Source organism: Poecilia reticulata, chromosome 17 (genome assembly GCF_904066995.2).
Source record: "Poecilia reticulata chromosome 17, P_reticulata-male-v2, whole genome shotgun sequence".
In the NCBI taxonomy this organism is placed as follows: Eukaryota; Metazoa; Chordata; class Actinopteri; order Cyprinodontiformes; family Poeciliidae; genus Poecilia; species Poecilia reticulata.
In genome coordinates this window covers 20,985,664-21,006,312 of record NC_088846.1, presented here as the reverse complement: position 1 = coordinate 21,006,312, position 20,649 = coordinate 20,985,664, and the positions used below count along the sequence as shown (strand labels likewise).

The following is a 20,649-nucleotide window of genomic DNA, read 5'->3' as shown; positions in this document are numbered from 1 at the left end:
CAGGATGGTGACCCTAAATGGCTTACCGTGTCCTAGTCAAAGTCCAAAACTAAATCAGTTAAGTTCATCCATCCATCCATCCATCCATCCATCCATCCATCCATCCATCCATCCATCCATCCATCCATCCATCCATCCATCCATCCATCCATCCATCCATCCATCCATCCATCCATCCATCCATCCATTTTCTTCCGCTTATCCGGGGTCGGGTCGCGGGGGCAGCAGCTTCAGAAGGGAGGCCCAGGCTTCCCTCTCCCCAGTCACTTCTTCCAGCTCCTCCGGGGGAATCCCAAGGCGTTCCCAGGCCATCCGGGAGACATAGTCTCTCCAGCGTGTCTTGGGTTTTACCCGAGGCCTCCTCCCGGGGGAGTCGGTAAATCAGTAAAGTTCTCTTCACATTAATCCAGTTAATTCTAGTATAGTTTTATTATATAGTCAGATAAAGGTCCCAATTCATGCATTCTAGTATAATCTAACTTATAATGCAGCAGAGATTTAAATTCAAAAATGTTAAAAGCCTGGTTACAAATAAATCATAAAGGGATATTGAAACAATTTTCTAACAAACAATAAATTCCTTATGTTTCTTTTACTCATTTATAATTTAAAGTATTATAAAAGCTAACAGCAAAACAACATATATGTGTTCAATGTCGAAACGTAGGATACATAATTGCTTAGCAAAGCTATGTTGTGACTAGTTAAAAATGTACATTTTTACATAAATTTATGAACATGAGTGTTTCTGTCTTGTTACATTTATAGTAACACTTTTAGTATGTCAACGTTTATGAATCATATAATGTATTTTTCTACAATACTAAAACTGTCAAATTATTTGATTTGTTTGCAATGTCGCTCCGTATTGTTTGGGGCGGAGTCTAAGGGGAGGAGGTTCACGAGGTGGACAAGGGTTGCCGTGGCAACCGTAACCCAACGTAACGTCCGTTCATTTAAAAAGACCACAGAGGCAGTGTAAATGCTGGTCCTGTTAAGGTAACAGACGTGTAATCTGTTAGTTGAGAGTAATGGTCGCTATTTGCAGTTAAACGCAAGCAGCTGACTTTAAAAAAAAAAGAAAAAAAGTGGGTGCTTCTCTTTCTAGAGAGAAGATGGAGTTGGAAAGGACGGTGACTGTACGCTCGACCTCGAGTCGCCATGAAAAAAGTTTGGGGCTCCTCACGATGAAGTTTGTCAGTCTTCTGCAAGAAGCTAAGGATGGCGTTCTTGATTTAAAAGTGGTCAGTGACACCGAGAGACGACTCTTTCACATTATTTGACTGTATTGGGGGGGAAAGATTGATCGGTGCTGTGCTGCCCCGTAGTTTCTGCTGCTAGTTTTAACAAAGGGCTGTCCGTCACAAGTCGTCAGGTGTATTTATGTGTGGAACAGGTGCACTAGGAGTCCGCCATTAGGCTTACCCCATTGTAAATCCGTTAAAAACAAATGAAAGGACAAACTGTAAACAAAACAACTTGCAGTATGATGAAAACGTTAATCAGACTTATTGTTTACAGGTTCAGTATCTTTAGCACCGGAATGTGAATTCCTATGCATGCATGTATTTTCAAGAGAATCGGAAGCTTTCAAAACGTAAGTTTGTTGTTGCAGAAGTCGCCAAATGTAAAATCCTTGCCACAGATCTTCGTTGTTTACCTATTTCTGTAACAGAAAAAAGGCAAAAATGATTGAAGTGTTTCTACAGGTGAATTTAAATGGTAAGCTGAAATTATTTTTCGCTTTAGCGAAACGTGTAGACTGATTACTGGAGCCAAAATTTGTACTCAGGTAAAAGTGGCCCTTCTTTCATTTTTACATGTAGAGTTAAAGAGTATAACTAAAAAATTACCAAAGTATGAGTAAAAGTAGTATTTGGTGAAAAGGTGACTTAAATTGTGAATCCTGACAAGCTGATGTAATTTGTGAAAATGGTGTCATTATACACAACAAAATATAAAGTTGTGTTTAAGTTCTTGTGCTTAGAATGATAAAGTAAAACATATATAGAACATTTGGCAAAATACACTTTGCCAAAAGAACACATTTTGAAATCGTACAGTTTTGCACATTAAAAAACCTTTAATATTAGGTGCCTTATTGATAAATATAGGCTTACACATTTTTAATAAAATTTATTGAGACACTGCTATGGTCAAACGATGTTTTATTTGCAGGTGAATTCTTCAGTATAACATGCTTTACTTTACTGTTCTGCTTTCAGTAGCACAAAGCAACAATTTTGCAGTGAAGTTGGTATGAAAATGTTTTTAATGAGAAAGCCCCACAAATGACTTCAGGCTCTTTGCATTGCATCTTCATTTCAGGAATCCTGCTTAAAATGTTAACATGTACTACCACAAGCTTTGCAAATCATCCATTAAACTTTCAATTCTATCCATGAATCTATTTCCCTCTTTTCTTGCGCGCCAAACCTGGTTAATGGTTACATTGGATGTTTCATAGACTCCTTCTCCTCCCTCCTCCTTTGTTACTTTATTTAAAAAAAGGTCAGTGTTTTTTTTTTTTTAAGCAAAAGCTGTTTGTCTTTTTTTCTTGGGAGGATTTGGGCAATATTTCGGTGTTGTGCGCGTGTTGCTTTAAGATAACGCCTCTTAAACAGCGGGCGACTTATGTCTCTGTCTGCCCTGAATCAACAGGCTGCAGACAGTTTGGCAGTGAAGCAGAAGAGGAGGATTTATGACATCACGAACGTCCTGGAAGGTGTGGGGCTAATCGAGAAGAAAAACAAGAACATAATCCAGTGGAGGTTTGCAAATATTAGCTTATTTTTTAAAATGAGCAAACCCGAAACGGCAACTACATGCCTGAGTATTAGTGGCTGGCGAATCTTTGATCTTTGAATATTTAAGTTGGAATTGACAAGCAGTGATTTTATATTCTCTAAAACGTTTCTTTTTTTTTTTTCCCCTTCCCGTGATCAGGGGGCAGAACAACGGGAGCCCAAGTCAGGAGATGTTGGAGCAGATCAGAGTTTTAAAAGCCCACATCGCTGAGCTCGAGGTTCAAGAGAAGGAGCTGGATGACCAGAAGGCCTGGGTGGAAGAGGACATCAAACACCTCACCCATGATCCAGACGTCCGTGCATATCCTTCAGCTCTTTGTTTCTTTTTTTTAATGTTTTTGTTTAAAATTGTTCATTGTTAATCCTTGTTTTTTTCCTGTTAACTTTCCAACATTTCATTCCTGCTTTCTAGCACTGCTAAAAGAAATTTGTGATTCCCCCCCCTCCCCCACCTCAAGTGTTTACATTTGTCACAGAGACTTTGCATTTGATTTCTTTCCAAGAAAAGTTCACGTGGTTTTGACATTTTAACTCTGAATTGTTCCAAGGCTCATTTAATTCTTCTCGTATGAAAGAAACTCCCGTCGGATCCTTTCGGCATTGTTTTTCCCGTTGAACAGAAAGAGGCTATGAAAAGAGGATTAAAAATATAATCACTATTGTCTTTCGGTGAAAAAGCAGCCAGGCTAACCCTCACAATGCCTACAGCCTTTGTTTTTCCCTTTTGATTGTCTCCTTTTTTCTCTTGAAGCTAATCCTGTTTCTTTAACATCTCTCCACCTATAAATTTGTGACGCACGAGGACATCTGCAATTCTTTTAGTGGAGACACTCTTCTGGCTGTTGTGGCTCCCTCTGGAACCCAGCTGGAGGTGCCACTTCCTGAAAGGGTAGAGTGATTTACCAGCTTGAATAGAAATTAACATTTTCTTCCCTTATGGAAGCATTTACTAGAAACTTCAACATTTAAAATGTTCTTCCCAGCTTTGTGTTGTGTTAAAGCAGACCTTTCACAGCAGGCTGTTTGGTGTTTCCTGAAAACTATATATATATAAACCTGTTGATAAAGTTTCTTTGATACAGTAAGCTTCTATTGGTCATTTTTACAGAGTAAAAGTGGTCAGAAGAAATACCAAGTGAACCTGCGGAGCCACTCTGCTCCCATCCAAGTGATGCTCATCAACAGAGAGTCCGGCTCCAGAGTCCCTGTGGTCTTTCCTGTTCCACCCACTGACGACGTTTGTCTGATGCCAACCCCGCCCAGCACGCCCGCCAGCCTGCAGAAGTTCCCCCTCCTAAACTGTGCTGCCACTACCCCCAACCCCACCTCCTCCTGCTGCAGCCAGGACTCCGTCTCCTCAGACCAGCAGATGGTGCTGCCAGACCTTGAGGAAGAGCTCACTCCATCTTCCACCCCTGGTGACGTGCAGATGGGTGAGCGACTAAATATGCATTTCAAATTTTAACGCTCTCCGTGTTTCCTGTAAGCTTTGGAAATTATTTAAAAAGGTCTGAGTGTTTGAAGTGGATTCAACGGGGATAAAGGTACTGATAAGATGGTTTGAAAATATCCAAGATTTGGAGATCGTATAGCACAAGTCCAAACCTGACCAGCCAACCTAAACTAACAGGCTGGGAAAGGAGACTGTTAATCAGAACCCCATGGTGACTGTGGAGGAGCTGCAGAGATTCATAGCTGAGGCGAGACAGTCTGCTGATGGGGGATCTGCTGGTCACTTCTTGAAAAATCATAACTGGGCAGAAAAAGCCACAAAAAAATCAAATCTTACAACACACTGAACATGCCACCCCTATGGTGAAATATGGCGGCGTCAGCATATATGCTGAGGAGATGTATGTTTCTTTAGCTGAGTTGTTGCAAGTTGATCATTAGGGGAAGCTGTAGGGAAATACTGTCAGAGAGCTCCACAGCTACAGCACAAGAGCCGGTTGGTGTCCAAGCAAATTCATGTTTGAGTTGCCACATTAGAGTCCTTCAGAAGTAACAGCCTAAGCTCTTTTAGAAGTGTTGCACACAACACTTATAATTTTTTTTTGTTATAAAACAAAATAGAAATAAACATGAATTGATTTTTGTGTCGGTCTACACCTTAAAATCTCAGTAAAACATACGTTTGTGGTTGTAAAGTGATAACATGGAGGATTCGGGGATGTGCTGCTGAGTTGCACACACACCTGTTTGGTTCTGCATTCCCTGGTGTGTATTCTGAAAGCACACACGGCCTTGTTACCTGACTGGACTGACTCCTATGGTGCAAATCACAAACCTTGTCCCAGGATATCAGATGTCAGAGCATTTTTTTTACATGCCAGGACAGGAAAGTGATATGTGACAATGTCTTGCAACTAAAATGAAAGTGTTCCGAGAGTCATGATATGTAGTTTGATCAGGTTATGTGATCTGAAGCCAGAGGTTCACACCTTAAAATGGGGATTTTTATTTATAAATGTTTGCCTACGTACAGCTACCATCTGCTTTAAATCAGATTGTTACATAAATTAATACAGAACCCATTTATATTGTTGTGAACAAAAAATGTAAATGTTTACAATAAGGTTGCCTAAAGCAACCCAGAAAGTCGAACATCTTGCCTTTTTAAATGAACTTTTAGTTGTTAATGCTCTCCTGTGGAGTGCTGTTGTTTTTGTCAGCTTTGTTTGTTTGGAGAGAAAGTTGCATACATTTATTAACGCATTTAATAAATGCTGTTTTTACTGTTCTGCAGCAGCCAGATTTTTCCCACAAGTCATGAGAAACCATTATTTTCCACTGTGAAAGCGATTTCTCCAGTAACAGTTGGATTGCTCATCAGAGCCTGTGTTTCTGTAACCATGCGAGTTCAGCTGATGCCTTTGTCAAAGCGAAACCGATGCAGACCTTTATTACTGGAATAAATGAGGAATTGGCAAAAACAGAAGATTTCAAGTTTTGTTTCCTTGCTGTTACACAACAAGGTGCCGGAAACTGTGACTAACTATAGATTGCGGTAAAAAGTCCTGAGGTGTCAGTTTGTTAAAATTGCTTTATTACCATCTTGCTGTTTGTACCAACTTAAATACTTTAACTACCAGCTGGTTTAAAATTAGCTTTAGGACGAATATGAGAGCTGGAAAAGGTTTTAAACGCATATGAAAGTCAATTTTCTAACAGCATTCCTGCTTGCTGTCATGTTTCTGCAGAGTGCCACAGCGGGTCGGCAGCAGTCGTGTTGGAGCAGCATCAAATAGACCTGGAGGATCCAGAGTTCCAGTCCGTTCTGGACGTTAGCAGCCTGCTGCGGCTCAGCGCAGGCGCTGACAGCATGAGGGACGACCGAGAGGGTGAGGCGCATTGCTGGACGCCACATGCAGAGATAACGATCATGGGTGGTTTAATGTTTGCTTCACTGGCTTACGTAAAGAGTTTGCAGTTGATCATAAGATAAGACCACATTCTGACATAAACCCTTGGGTTGGAAAACCTCTGGCCTTAAACCTAACAATGTTTTGAGCCAAATCTGATTCATCTAGATTTGTTAGAAAAAGGGGGAAAAGGTTTTTTGCCCCCCCCCCCACTAAAATCACCAGAAATGAAACCCTAAATTGATCTCAAGGTGATGCCTCAGCACAGCAGGGTGTCTGGTGTGGGAATCTTTTCACAGATGATGAAAAGACACACCAGAGCAATTCAAAGTTAGGATGAAAGTCATATTCTGTTTACAACAAGACAACAGACGACGGTACGTTTTAGAACTGTTCTCAAATTGTGCCGTTGTTTGAGAAAATATTAGCTGTTTTCATAGACATTTACTGTACAAACACAACAACTCTTTAATTTTCACCAGAAATTGTTGTTGTGTAAACAAGGCCGTAGTCAGAGGTCACGGGTCTCAGTGGACGAAGCTGGATTGCTTCCTTTAGGCTCAGACTCTTTCTGAAGAGAAGGAGTTGGTGACCGATGAATCTGCTTTGCATTGAAGAGTCAGCTGAGGTGCTTCTTCTGGGCAGAAGCAGAATTTGTTGACCCGTTACCTTAGCAACCAAATATTAGAAAAGAGGATGAATGGAGACCAATGTGGTCTGTGGTTGGAGCCAGTTGAGCTATATTTGAACCAAGCAGCAACCCAACTGATAAAGTTATGCCGCTCAATAACATCAGATCCTGTTAAACATTAAGTGTTTGAGGAACCTTGAACTTGCTAAGTTGGTGTACATTTATTATTTTAAAGTTATGTCTAAATCGCTGTATCTCAGGGTACAATGAAGCGTTGTTCCAACGGAAAAAGCAAACGGTAGCAGTCACACCTGGAACTCGGAAACACGATTCGAGTTACAAAGACGTTTATGGTGACTTCTACGGAAGTTATTAAACCTGTTTGACTGTTTAAGGTGGGGGTGGATTGATTTACACCAAATCAGTAAAATCTTTATTTTAAACTCTCTTTTTTTTATTCTCTCATAGGAGCTGTTGACCTTATTGATGAACTAATGTCTTCTAATGGTGAGGATTATAACACCTGCATCACAAACCTCTGAATTTGTTTAGTTAGATCTGGATAACATCTCATAATTATCTGTTTTCAGTCACCCTTTTACGAGGACTGTATACATTTGTTCTGCACACACATACTTTTGTTTCGTTTTTAGTGGTGCACGTACTACCAGTCTTTCGGTTTTTGCTCTATGTTATATGACACAATGGACTTATAGCTTTAAATGATTTCAGAACTTAAGACCATATTAACTATGCTTAAATTCTGGAATCGATTCAAGCTGTACGTTCCTTCGCTTCAAAGGAAAATAACTTTGTGCCACAGATAAAATCTGACAGTCTGAACTTTAGCGGACTGCATGTGCTTAGAGAATCTGTCGAATAAGATAGATGATCATGATTATGTTATCAGTACCACATGTATCTCAGCAAATCCAGCGTAGTGAAAAGCAGCAACTTATTCCCACATTCTCAGCAGCATTTAAACATGACTTTTACTGGATACTCTTCTGGTCATTTTTACCCACCCCCCCCAAAAAAAATGTCATTTAGAAATCTAAAATGAGTACTAACAATTACGGCATGCTGAGTCATGTCACTCTTCTGATAGATGGATAAATGTAAACGTTGGAGGTCTGCAGCGCAGGTGTGAAAAACTGGCACCAGATTTTCTTTCCTGGGGCTTTTTCTGATGTCTGAAAGTGTGTGATGCATTACATTTCCCAGATTATCTCACAGATTCTGTTACTCCTATGAACAGGTATAGACTACAGCTTCAATCTGGATGACGGTGCAGGAGTGTGTGACCTGTTTGATGTGCAGATCCTCAATTACTGATCTCTGCCGCCTGCCACAACTCTGCTGCCCTCATTTCACACGCCTCCAAGAAATATTTCCTGTTATGTTGTTATTGCACAGCCAGTACTTCATATTGTTGCCTTAAAAAAAAACAAAAAACAAAAAAAAGCAAAAAAAAAAAAAAAACAGTCACATCTTTAGACTGCACAGCTGTGCACCAGACACAGCTGTGCACCAGATACGATACACTGGCTTTTGTCAACGACGCCTGGCACCTGAATGCGTTCTTCATCAGATGTATACATATTTTTAAGGAAGCCACATGTTATGTCTTTACTAAGACTTTAATGGTTTTCTGGGTAAATAAAAAAAATTCCAGACAGATGACGTGTCTTAGAAGTAAAGTAAGATTAATCCTACAGCCTCATTATATTTTTCCACATTCACAGGCTGTAACACGCTTATTTTGTTGGACTTTGATCGTGTTTTTGCCAATTTTTCTTACTACAACTTATTATTTTTGCATTTGGTTTTATTTTTTTTAATTTCAACCAAGGTTGGGAATGTAAGCTTTTTTTTTTTTTTTTTAAGAAAAGCATCACTTGTTACAGTTCTGATTCAGAAACATCTGATATTTAAGGAATAAATGTTTTGGCATAATTTTGTTACCTTATTATTGAGGGGAAAAAGCCAGAAAGTTTTCTTTTCTATATTAATGACACTGCCAGGTTAGGCCTCCCTTTTTCACAGCTGTATATTTAACTACATTTTATACTTAATTTAAGTAACGGAAGGCTATTTGTTCTAGTGTTTTGTAACTGAAACTAGGTTAAATGTCTTCATTTAAATAACTGAGTTTGCCATTTTTCTAAACTGATGACTATTCAGAGCCCTGAATGACAATTCTGTGTATTTATGTTTTCTAATTAAAAGAAGTCATGTTTCATTGCACATAGTCTTTTTTTTTTAAAACACCTTTTCCTGACTGAAGTTTGGTGGTGGGATTGTGAAAACAGTCTAATGTGAAACATTCCCATTGTTCCAGTTTTGACTTTATTAATGACTTTTGGTTTTGGTTTTTGAGAAATCAAAGCAAAAATATGTTTTATAAACTGAGTTAAGAGGCACATAAGATGCAAAAACAAAGACTTTAAACTTGCTCATGTTTGCTGTGACTCCATAGCTTCTTATGTTTATATGCACTTTACTTTGCTATTACCACTACAATTTTGTTATGTGCTCATGAAATAATCAGAAATTTACTTTTTTAAATAATAATGACCACTGTATAGTCTAACAAACTATTCGCTTTGTTAGATAACTTGAGATCATTTTCATTTTGAGAAAATCTTAGTTAAAATCGTTTAATTTTCAGCTTGTATATATAATTTAGAAAATCCATATTTTATGAACATGTTCACTGCATAAACGTGATGACCAAGCTTTTCACAGCTTCCTAATTTTTAAAAAATCATCTTGGAGTGAGGAGGAAAACCATCTAAACGCTCGATAATGAAGTAAACAATATGCACACAGGGTAGTAGGTATTAAGTCTTTATAAAGGTAATAACTCTTTGATTCAGTCAGAACAGTGATGGTTCTGTTATTTTTTTCTGAGCATCACATTCATATTGAATAAACGGGAAAACTAAAATAAACTGTGCCTAAAAATACACAGTGTCTAACTAAGCACTGCAATGTTCTAAGCAGAGAAAATGCCAGCCATTTAATAGGAACATGCTTCTTTTGTCAGACTTGTTTTTGACATGGAAAATGTTCTGAAACAACTGCTTTGATGTATACCTGTGTTCTATACATTTTTACATTTCAAACTCAAAATTTGGTCTGTTTTGCTCTAGGCAGATGGTTTCCACAAGCAACCTTCTGAAGCGTAGCCCATCATTTGACCCAAATCAGCTGGAATCCAGCATGGAAAAAAAACAACCTTTCCTGCTAATCTAATCATTTAGGGGTTAATGGCCTGTATTTGTATAATGGATGTCTTAAGAGATTTTATGATCAAACAAACTCAAATGTAAAACAACAGATTGCAGCAGACAGCTGGACGATAAGCTGCGCAGTAAATATTTAAACCTCGTTCCTCTACTGTTTAACTGCACGGCGCACTTCTACTCCCAAAACTCTGCTCGAAAACATTCGTTATCAACTCCTGCAACGTTCCTGGAAGTGGTTTCAGTTGTGTTGTTGTTGCTGTTAGCTGAGAAGGAATTTCAGGGCGTGTGCAGAAATCCCTTCTTCAGATGTTCAAACAGTCCAGGAAATGACAGATGAGTTTTTCCCGTAAGACATTAGGAATCCCTCAGGATGTCAAACCTCTGTGAGGGATTTCTTTTGTTTGCTGCAGCATCAAATATCAAATTGAAAACTGAAACAACCACAAAGAAAATATTTCAACCACAGCAACCCAGAAAGATGCATGAGCTGTACTCGGATTGAAAGGTGCATGCATGTGTGTCTGGTTAGCAGGAACATGTGTGCACCATCAAGGAGACCTGGTGTATTTATTCATGCTGATTATAATTAAAATGAGCAGTTAATTACCAGAATATAACCCTTTTCTAAAAAAAAAAACAGCCTGTATTTATTAGAGAATCTAAAGCGGAAGAATTTTACCTTGTGCATACTTTAAGCTGTGTGGGTTGAGTGGGAGGCAAATGTTTCCAGTGGAGAAATATCTCTGACTAATACCATGTAAGTGCATCAGTTCATGAAGCAAAGACGGGAAAACAAAGGCAATGCAGATTAAGAGTTATGGCTCGTCCATTACTTTAGACTCAAATAAAAATGTGTTATGATTTGATTATAACTATCCCTTCATGCTTAGCAGGTTAGCATGCAATTGGGGTTACTGTGTTCTGATAAATAACATAGCATAATGGAAAACAAGTCTTTCTCATAGATGTCTAAATTGATACAACATCTACCAGAAATAGAAAACAGTAAAAAGACATTTTAACAAGGACCCAATTTTAACTATTTGCTTTGATTTAGTTTTTTTAGTTTTAGTAATAAAACACTTTCTGTTTCAATGAGAAGGACATAAAACAACCTTAAGATGGTCTAAACTCTCCCACCATAATGGATTGACTCAGTGTTTTATAAAGATGACCTCAGTAAATACTGGTGCCAAAACAATAACAAAACAAGATGTCGAGATTTTTTTTTTTTTTTACTTATTTATTTATTTTACAAAAAACAGAGAGGGGAAAAACATTTCCAAACTAAGATACAAAAATAAACAAGCAGTTTCTTTTAAGTAAAAGCTCCCAGTGAGAAAGTGGGTTTCTCACCACACTCAGTTCAAAAATCCAGTATAGTGTGTTGAAAATAAGCTCACACACGCAATATCAAACTGTTTATTTGCACTTCTGGCAGCTTGCAATTCATATTTTTTCCACACAGAGATTATGGAAGTACTGCTGTCAGTAAACAAGTTCATGTAGTTATTGAATACATAAATTGTGAAGTTATACACAGAGTTTGCACTTCTAGTGCTATTAGTGGTTAGCTTGTCAACCGAGCACAAAAATTATGCTGTTTGATTTGAACAGCATAATTTATTCTTGGCTCAGCTTTGAGAGTTGAGAATAAAGTCCCAACCCATTTGAGAGTGTTTTTATTTGTGTGTGTTAGGAAGTGTTTTATTGTTGCTTCTCTAACTGGAAACTCAAAAAGTTTGACATTCATGTACAAAAAGACCAAAGCGCCATCATATCCCTCTGTTGTTTTGACTGTTTCAAAACAACCACTACTTGTTCTTTGCTCACTGTTTTCCACTTCAGTTGAGTATTTGAATTCTCAAATGTTCTCCTTTGACTTCTCTTAAGAAGTTTCTTTTTGAAGCAAAAGTCCAGTTGTGCAAAAAGAAGAACTCCTTCTTGGCTGTGGTTTAGTAGTTCTGCGTGACACATAATTAGCCTACAGGCTGACACCTAACGACCATGAAAGGCCCTTGAACCACAGCCGGAGATCCACTGGATTCACTCAAACTGAGAAGGAGTTTGTCTCCTGGGTTGCGCTATGAGAGTTAAACGACATGTCCATCTCTTCACCATCCGCTGGAGTCTCTCGTGTCCTCCGGCTCCTCTTCCTTCTCTTTTGTTCAAACTTCTTAGCGACTTTCATCATATGTTGCCTGAAGGAGGAACCCATGAAGGCGTAGAGGATCGGGTTGATGCAGCAGTGAATGAGAGCCAGGCTTTCCGCCACCTGGGTCGCCTGATCCAGTACCTTGCTTGTCTGGCAATGGGTTACAAAAATGTACACTGAATCTACGGCGCGGTGCAGTTTTAACACGTTGTATGGCAGCTGAGTGACAACAAACACCCCCACTACTATTAGGAGGACACGCAGGGCTCTCCACTTCTTGCCTCGGCTCTCGATGGGAAGGTTTCTCAGCGCTCGGCAGACAGACCAGTAGCAGATCACCATGACCAGGAGGGGAAGAAGGAATCCCAGCAGCACCTCGGCCACCTCCAGCACAGCCTTACCACTCCGAGCCATAGACGAAGGGTAGATGGCTACGCAGACGTTCCTATTGGATGTCCACACCACTTCTGAGAAGATTAAATCAGGCAGACCGAGCAGGAAGGCCGTTCCCCAGACGGCTGAGCACCACTTCCAGCAATGCCTCCTGTTGAAAAGCTGCTGCAGTCTGCCTCTGTCCGCTCCGCCCTGCACTCTGAGAACCGCCAGGTAGCGGTCCAGGCTGATGCAGGCCAACAGCAGCATGCAGCAGGTGAAGTTCAACGTGTAGCAGGCCGACACGATCCTACAGACGGCGTTCCCCAACTCCCAGCCCCTGGCGGCGTCAGCAGCCCAGAAAGGCAGCGTGAAGAGGAGCAGCAAGTCGGCCACGGCCAAGTGGCTCAGGAAAGAGTCCGTCATGGTCTTCAGCCGTTTGTGGTAGGCGTAGATGGCCAGGACCAGAATGTTTCCCGTCAGTCCCGCAACCAGACACACACTGTACATGATGGGGAGGAAGAAGGCTGCGAAGGACCGGACATCGCCCTTCTCGCACAGGGCGGGGTAATCCTCGTAGCTGTAGTTGTAGCTGGCGTTTTCGTGGTAGTAGTAGTCAACCTCATGTGAGACGTCCATGGTTGCTGTGAAAAAGGTGAGAGGAAGAACATTTTGAATTATTAATAGTTAAGCAATCACAGTTTGTTACAACATGATTTCTATAATATGATTAAAATGATGTTGGTCAATGAAAAAAAACAGCAATCTGTGGCATTAGCAGTTTAGCTCCTGCATCAAATCATACATCCATAACTCTATAAGTTGTACTGGTTCCCAAATGTCAAATCTATTCCATTATTCACCAGTTAAAATGACTGAATCTGAAGAATGATTTCCATTATTTTAACAAGTCTTGTTGTGCATGTGCAATGGATAGTTGTTTCAGAGAAAAGGAAAACTAATTTATATGCTTTTTAAGGGACTTTATTGCAGTTTTTATACTCCAAAGATCATTTTGTTGCAACTTTTAGATTTACTAGAAGGTTTAGCAGATAATATATATATAATTCTGTATTTATATACGAGGTATTTATGGTATTTAGTTATAGGTATTTTTTCATATAAAAGTTTTATCTTTAATTGTTTTCGTTCTACTGATTAAAAGTTGTTCCACATTTAGAAGTTTAACATGATAAACATTCAGTATTGAACGCTATGAAAACTTCTGTAATGTTTAAATTAAAAGAAAAATTCATCAACCCCCTTAATTTCATGTAAACAGACCATTACAAACAACATGTTCCAGTTTAAAAAATATGTTCTTGGAGAAAGATGCTTTACTTTGGATACAGGAAGATTTAGATGACTAATTATTCTCACTGATAAAAGTTGGGCTGAGCTTTTACCTGTGTTTAAAGATCAAATATCTTTTAAGAAACTTTTTCAAAGGATTTTTGATAACCTCAGTGATGAAACAATTAAAATATGGCAATTTTTCTGTGATGAAGAAGAAAAACAACAAAAAATGTCCCGTGGGGAAAAGGCGATGACGCAGACTGCTAGTTCATCAGGGTTGATTGTGTTAAAGCTTTGCCACATGTTCTGGATGTGACTTAATTTTATAAAATTCTGCTGGTGTTGATTCAGGCCAGTTTGGATTTGGAACTGGAATTCCCATCAGGATTTGGACAAGATAATTTACACGTTGTGATGTGACCTGGGGGGGGGGAGGATGGCCTGTTTCAGTTTAAAATATGCCAATTGAGCCAAAGTGCTTTGAACGTATTTACAACTTACCCAGGAAAAAAACTGAAAGACAAAATTGTCTTGGCAGAAATTGTAAAAAGCAGCTTATTTACAGTTTTATTCAAGGTTCTCATCCTCTCCATGACCCATTAAAACCAGATGCAGCATGATTGGATCAACGACTTTCTTTTCACATTGTCTCAACCTTCAAACATTTTACCTGTAATCTTTTTATTTAAATGTTGAGGAAAATGGTGTCTACATTCTGGAATTTAAATAAAGATCACAAATGGGTCTGTGCAAATGTTGGTTTTTCAATGTTCTCATCAGGAAGGAAACACTCAAAACGAAGATGTGATTTTAATTATTTTTTTCTAAAACAAAAACTTTTTATCTGCTATTTAAATAGTTATATACATTTAAATAGATTTTTCCTTTTAATCCTCTGGAATAGGAATAGGAACAACATACTGACTCAGTTATTCTTATCGTGACACCATCAGCTTGAAAAAAACAAATCTAAATGCTTCACTCTGCGCTGACCTTTCTCTCACATACAATAAAGCAGCATATAAAAAACACTTTTTAAATGCTTGTCCTTGTTCAAAATAACCAAGCATTTTTATTTTGTCTTGTTTTTCTGAGGGACACAAAAAAAAAACAGCGCCACCTATAGTTAGAGCATGCAGTGCTTGTGCAGCGCTTCTGGTGCTGCAACGACACTGGGTTGAGTAAGCGCACCTTGTTCAAGCACAACTGTAAAAACCAAGCAACTGTCCAAAGAAGGAGATACCAGCTGGGTTTAAGAAAAATAAATACCAAAAGGATTTATGAACCTTGATAAGAGCTGTGTTGCAACTGGGGTTTCAGAAATATTTATGAAAAAAACAGGAGAAATGATGAGAGGAAACATCTTTCATCTCGGAATGCATGGACAGGTGGACTATTTAAACATTTAGCAACTGTCAAACATTAGAGATAATTTAGTGGCATTACTTCAGACGTTACAGGTAACAGCAGCTCTTTTGTCTGAGTTTGAATATGGAGCACGCCCTGCAGCAGTAATGCATATGCACACAATGAACTTCCTCTGGTTCAGTTAAAATCTGTCAAAGAAGAGAAACTGAGATCTGCAAATCCTGTTGGCAGGATTGTGTCAACGTCTGTTTATCCTGTCCAGACCTGAATATTTCCACCCTTTTTTTCCCTTTTTTTTTTACTTTGATAAGCTCATCTGCTTCTCTGCTGAAAGTTAAAAACTAAGTCCAGAAAAGAAGATAAAGTTTCCACAGATAGAGACGAAAAACAAAATACCTAAGATTTCCTAGCTCCCCTCTCGATTTAATTAAACGTGGTGCATATAATCAAATTTTATCACTCTTTTTATTTGGGAAAATTTTCTATCAGCAGAAAACTTACTTAACCGGGAAAGTTAGAAGTTACTGAAACCTGTGTTGTTATTTTGCAGAAAGATGATATTTACATAATTTGCATATTTTCTAATATGGAATATTTTTTAATAGAAACGATTTTCTGAGGAAGCGTTCATAGGAAAGCTCCTGCTGCTCTGCCTCGGTCGTGTTTAACTTGGAGAAAAACTTGAAGATTTCTTCATTCAAACAGCTTGAGAGCCGCTGTTGATACTCTGTACCATCTCCTGTTGCCAATAAGACAGGATTTCATATTCTATACAGGTTAATAGGTTTCTTTGGAGGCGAAGTGGAAATCTTGCATTTAAAATATCCTGGCATTTCAGCCACCTCATGATGCCGTTGTAAGGATCCTAGAGCCTCGGAAGAGAAACAAGTCCAATGGTTTTGATTGGAAATCCTGATCAACTTTTAAATGCCAAAGCAAAGCGCTTCGTTTGCAATCATTTGTTGAAAATAACTATTTTCTCCCCACTTTTTGAAATGCATATTAATTAACATTGTGTCCAGTGTGAGATTGTGATACTGCTTTTGAACATTAACTTGTTTTAATGCGTTTCTTCTGTCTTTGTTAGGAGTGGGTGCGTATAAATATGACTGGTAGAGTAGATTTTAACGTGAATTTGGAAAGGAAATCACGAAACATTAGCGATGGAGCTGCTGCTGAGAAACCGCAGCTGTTGATGATTAAAAGGAAGGGGGGATCTGAGGGGCCAGAAAACACCAGAAGCATTAAGCAACAGCATAAACAAATAAAACTGTTGTGTCTTTTTAAGGTGCTGAAAAGTTGAATGGCTGCAGTTGGTGGTTTACACATTGACAGCATTGAGCAGGAGCTGGCATGGTGTGAGGAGTAGCAATGCATGAGGTTTTTATTTGGAGCTCCAGGCAGGACCTAACCTGCATGATAACCACAACATCCTGTTGCAAATCAGTATCCAAGCTGGTTTGGGTTCAGCAGAAATAAAGACTTTATTCAACCTAACAATGGGTGAAAAGATGTTTCAAATCCAGTGAGGCATGTTTATCAAGAAATCAAAAGATGAATGGCTTTGATACTTTACCTGACCCTCAAAATGAGATGTAACAAAAACAATTCATCAGAACTTCAGATTACAACATAATGAAGCTTCCAGCAAGAATAAACAGTCTGCAAATCTGTCAAAGGTGACATGGAGGATATGAGTCAGCTTTTGAAGTTATGTGTTGGAAATGCCACAAACTGGCAAAACAAATTTGATAGAAGCCAAATGGTGACAGTGAGATTCCTGAGCCAGAGCATCTGGAAAACAACAAGCCTTCTTCCTGCAGCAAAGACTGCTGCCATGAAAAACACAAGAAAGGTACAGCTACCGAAAACAGAAGTATTAATGTTTAAGGCTCATCAATGCAGGGAGCATCGACTGGAGCGCATGATGCTGGAGACTTTCCTGCAGAGCAAATGTTCATTTGAAAGGCATAAAAAGACGACAGCGCTCTGACAAACACACACTTCAGCGCTGAAATGAGTGGCTAATCTGACAGGTTTGAAAAAAACATGCTGCTTCTGGTAGAGATGTAGAGGATGTAATCACCAGAACTTGTTTTTAAATACTTGTAAAAAAAAAACTATTTAAATGGTTCCTTAACATGGACACTAAATGAGACATGATACTCAATAAGACAAACACAAAGAGGAAAAATCCCTGAATCACTGAACTCATGACCATGTGACACTGACAACGTACCAAGTGATTTTCATGACAGTGTTTCAGCAAAGTCAGATGTTCTGCTTCACCACAAGAATCTCTGAGGACTTGTAAGGAAATAAGGAAGAACTCATAGTGACGACTTGTTCCCAAAAATGATCTTTGGGTTTTTTGTAGTGCCTTGCATAATTATTTATATTTGTATGTTTGCATATTTTGTCATATTACAACACAAACTTAATTGGTTTTAACTGAGATCTTATGTGATGAATAACACAGAGTACAGAGTAACTGTACAGTGGAAATGAAATGATTATTTTCAAAAAAGGAAAATGCTGAATTAATAAAATTAACAAAGATAACCACAGGTTTACGTAGTGACAGCTACATTTAGGACTTCATTTACTAAATAAATATTAAACTGTGACAGACACTAGAATAAAAGGACTGATGCATTTTCAGCATTGAACCATTTTTATAATAGAGTGTTTCAGAGTCATGCTGTAGTTAATGATCTTCATGCATTAATGCAGTTTTTTCATAAACGTATATATTTTCTCTGATATAATTTAACTTTAAACGACAGAGAGTCATATGACGCAAAGATAAAACACTCATTTAATATCAGAAATGGAAAATTAAACTTCCCAGCACTCGTTTCTCACAGACTTCACAACCGAAATGAATTAACAACTAAAAAGATGAACGATTATCTGTTTCAATCCACACACATTCATTTGTAAGATACTCACTGTGTTTGGATTTAGCTGTAGGTTTTCTGCTTTTCACACGTCTGCTCTCTGTGCTCTGCAGAACTGGGTCGCCTTGATTCGATTTATGGTGCAGCATAAGTGGGCGGAGATTGGAGAAAGCTGCTCCAGCCAGAGCTTCTCACAAACGCACAAACATGACACAACATTTACAAGCACTCTAAAGTTGAGCGCCTCATTAAAAACGTTTTTTATGAGACATGAAACCTCCTCTGTTAGCACGTACCTACGTCTAGAGGTACACTTACGCAGCCACTTTGTTAATGCCAGGTGTTCAAAACCGTATTGGAGCAAATATTAACAGAAAGCAGGCAGATTCAGTGCATGAAAGTTCAAACTCCAAAACACACACATCTGTGTGTCACATGTTACCCTGATAAACTTTCAACAAACAGAAACACAGTTTTAGTGTTACTACCCAGCCATTGTTCCCACTGTGCAGGACTGATCTACAGTGCTGTGGAGAAACATTTGGAAGGTGTTTTAAGATGACGTTACATCCAGCTTGAAATTAACACAAGAATTTCATCCACGGGTTGTTGAACACAGTGGTGGTAGTGTGATGGCCTGGGGCTGCTCTGCTTGTTAAGCTCACAAAATGAATGGAATGTGCAGCAGAACAGACATTAAAAAACACACAACCAAGAACATAATAGGATGCTAAAGAAAGGATAGTTTTAAAGGGGCCTAGTCAAAGTCCAGACTTAAATCTCACTGAGGTGCTTTTTGTGTGACCTTAGACAGGATGTTACTGGAAAAACCTCCAGAGTGGCTCAGTTCGACAAAGAGTACTGGGTCAAAATTTCTCCACAGATGCGAAAGGCTCATTTGCCAGTTATCAATACGATAGTTATATGTACGATTAGTCAGCTGGCAACGAGGGCAATTAGATCAGGTAACAACAAGGTAATAGGCTTAGGTGGCAATGTTTTTTTTTTTGTTGTTTTTTTTACATAAGGCTAGGCTTAAATATGAAAACTGGATTTTGTATTTACTCAGGTTATCTTTTGATACTATGGCCTGAGATATTTAAGTGAAACAAAAATACAACAAAAGAGTGTGAAAAGAGTTTCAAAGCGGAAACTCTTTTCTGCTACAAGTTAAAATTGAATCAAAATTAGGACTTTGGGGATAAATTGGGGAAAAAAAGTTTGGTCAAAAAACTTTTTGTTTGAAACCGTAAAAGAAAAAGATTTGAAGCTGAAGAATAATGTTGAAACTGAAAAAATCTTATAAAACCGAAAAAGATTAAAAAATACTTTTCAGATTGAAGGTTTTCTTTTAGTTTCAATCTTTTCTGTTGGAAACTTTTTTTTTCTTTTTAAAAAACTTTATGACCCCCACTTAGCTCCATCTAGGTTCATCTGTCATTCAGTCTGGTAACAGTGAAGGTCTATGTGACCACAGTTTGAACTTTTTTGTTTTCACTGAATAAACAGCTGCCGGTGTTGAATTAACACCCAAAAGTGTCTATATGTGTCCAAGTCAGCTGGTGTTAAATTCAACAATACAAAGTGTCACATTAACATTTACAACGGTGTAGTGTTGATCACAAAACATAATGTGGTGTTAAAAAAGTAAATAATTGACCCACAAGGTGTCGATATCAATCAAATCCAGTGGAAAATATTCAAAACAATACACTCGGTGATTGGAAATCGGTGATCACGATTTCTTGTTGCCGATACCGATCACCTGCATCTCATTTCGCAGCCTGCCTGTGCAGCTGGTCTCCTCTTTCCTTCTCTCTGCGCAAACACACAGCAACAAATCCTAAGTGATGTGGAACTATAACGCACTGAGTGAATGGGGAAGTTTGCGTGTTGCGGCGGAAAATTGAAGCACGTCAAAATGCATCAACACAACAAATCTAATTTCTGCTTATGCTAATTTATGCTGACACATCCCACCAGGAGGAGGCCTCGGGGAAGACCCAGGACACGCTGGAGGGACTATGTCTCTCGGCTGGCCTGGGAACGCCTTGGGGTTCCCCCGGAGGAGCAGGAAGAAGTGGCTGGGGAGAGGGAAGTCTGGGCCTCCCTTCTGAAGTTGCTGCCCCTGCAGCAGCTTCAGAAGACAACGTTAGCTTAGCATATTCATGAAATTAGCAAATCATGAAAAGGTTCTCTGACTGAGCAACTAACCTCATCATCTGAATCAACAAAGTAACTCTTAACACCTGCAAAAGATTCCTGAGGCTTTTAAAAACTCCCAGTCTGGTTCATTACTCAAAACCGTAATCACGTTTCAGACTGCTGACCTGACTGCTGTCCAGACGGCCATCATTGACACCCTCAAGCAAGAGGGTGAGACACAGAAAGACATTTCTGAACGAATAGGCTGTTCCCAGAGTGCTGTATCAAGGCACCTCAGTGGGAAGGAAAAAGTGTGGCAGAAAACGCTGCACAACGAGAAGAGGTGACCGGACCCTGAGGAA

General features: G+C 38.9%; 2 protein-coding genes across 3 annotated transcripts; one reads left to right on the top strand and one right to left on the bottom strand.

The window, feature by feature from the left end:
- Nucleotides 1-755: 755 nt before the first annotated feature.
- Nucleotides 756-9,047, top strand: e2f5 (E2F transcription factor 5). Of its 2 annotated transcripts, XM_008434466.3 has the most exons (9): nucleotides 756-999; nucleotides 1,109-1,244; nucleotides 2,662-2,771; nucleotides 2,947-3,108; nucleotides 3,588-3,696; nucleotides 3,916-4,240; nucleotides 6,008-6,148; nucleotides 7,269-7,307; nucleotides 8,059-9,047. In XM_008434466.3, the coding sequence occupies exons 1-9, from the start codon at nucleotides 983-985 to the stop codon at nucleotides 8,133-8,135; spliced, it is 1,116 nt and encodes a 371-aa protein (XP_008432688.2). In that variant the 5' UTR covers nucleotides 756-982; the 3' UTR covers nucleotides 8,136-9,047. The 2 variants fall into 2 exon arrangements, with proteins under 2 accessions (XP_008432688.2, XP_081454491.1); XM_081598365.1 differs by lacking the exons at nucleotides 756-999; nucleotides 1,109-1,244 and adding an exon at nucleotides 1,260-1,597.
- Nucleotides 9,048-11,886: 2,839 nt separating this feature from the next.
- Nucleotides 11,887-18,306, bottom strand: ackr4a (atypical chemokine receptor 4a). Its single transcript, XM_008434468.3, has 2 exons — nucleotides 18,195-18,306; nucleotides 11,887-13,222 (listed from the first exon to the last, which is right to left on the bottom strand). The coding sequence occupies exons 1-2, from the start codon at nucleotides 18,289-18,291 to the stop codon at nucleotides 12,102-12,104; spliced, it is 1,218 nt and encodes a 405-aa protein (XP_008432690.2). The 5' UTR covers nucleotides 18,292-18,306; the 3' UTR covers nucleotides 11,887-12,101.
- Between the last annotated feature and the right edge of the window lie 2,343 nt (nucleotides 18,307-20,649).

Coding starts and splice junctions, on each gene's coding strand:
- e2f5 (XM_008434466.3), top strand. Junction 2,772..2,946: donor AAGAACATAATCCAGTGGAG/GTTTGCAAATAT, acceptor TCCCGTGATCAG/GGGGCAGAACAACGGGAGCC. Junction 6,149..7,268: donor CATGAGGGACGACCGAGAGG/GTGAGGCGCATT, acceptor ATTCTCTCATAG/GAGCTGTTGACCTTATTGAT.
- ackr4a (XM_008434468.3), bottom strand. CDS start 18,291: ATGCTGCACCATAAATCGAATCAAGGCGACCCAGTTCTGCAGAGCACA. Junction 13,223..18,194: donor TACAGCTAAATCCAAACACA/GTGAGTATCTTA, acceptor CCTTTTTCACAG/CAACCATGGACGTCTCACAT.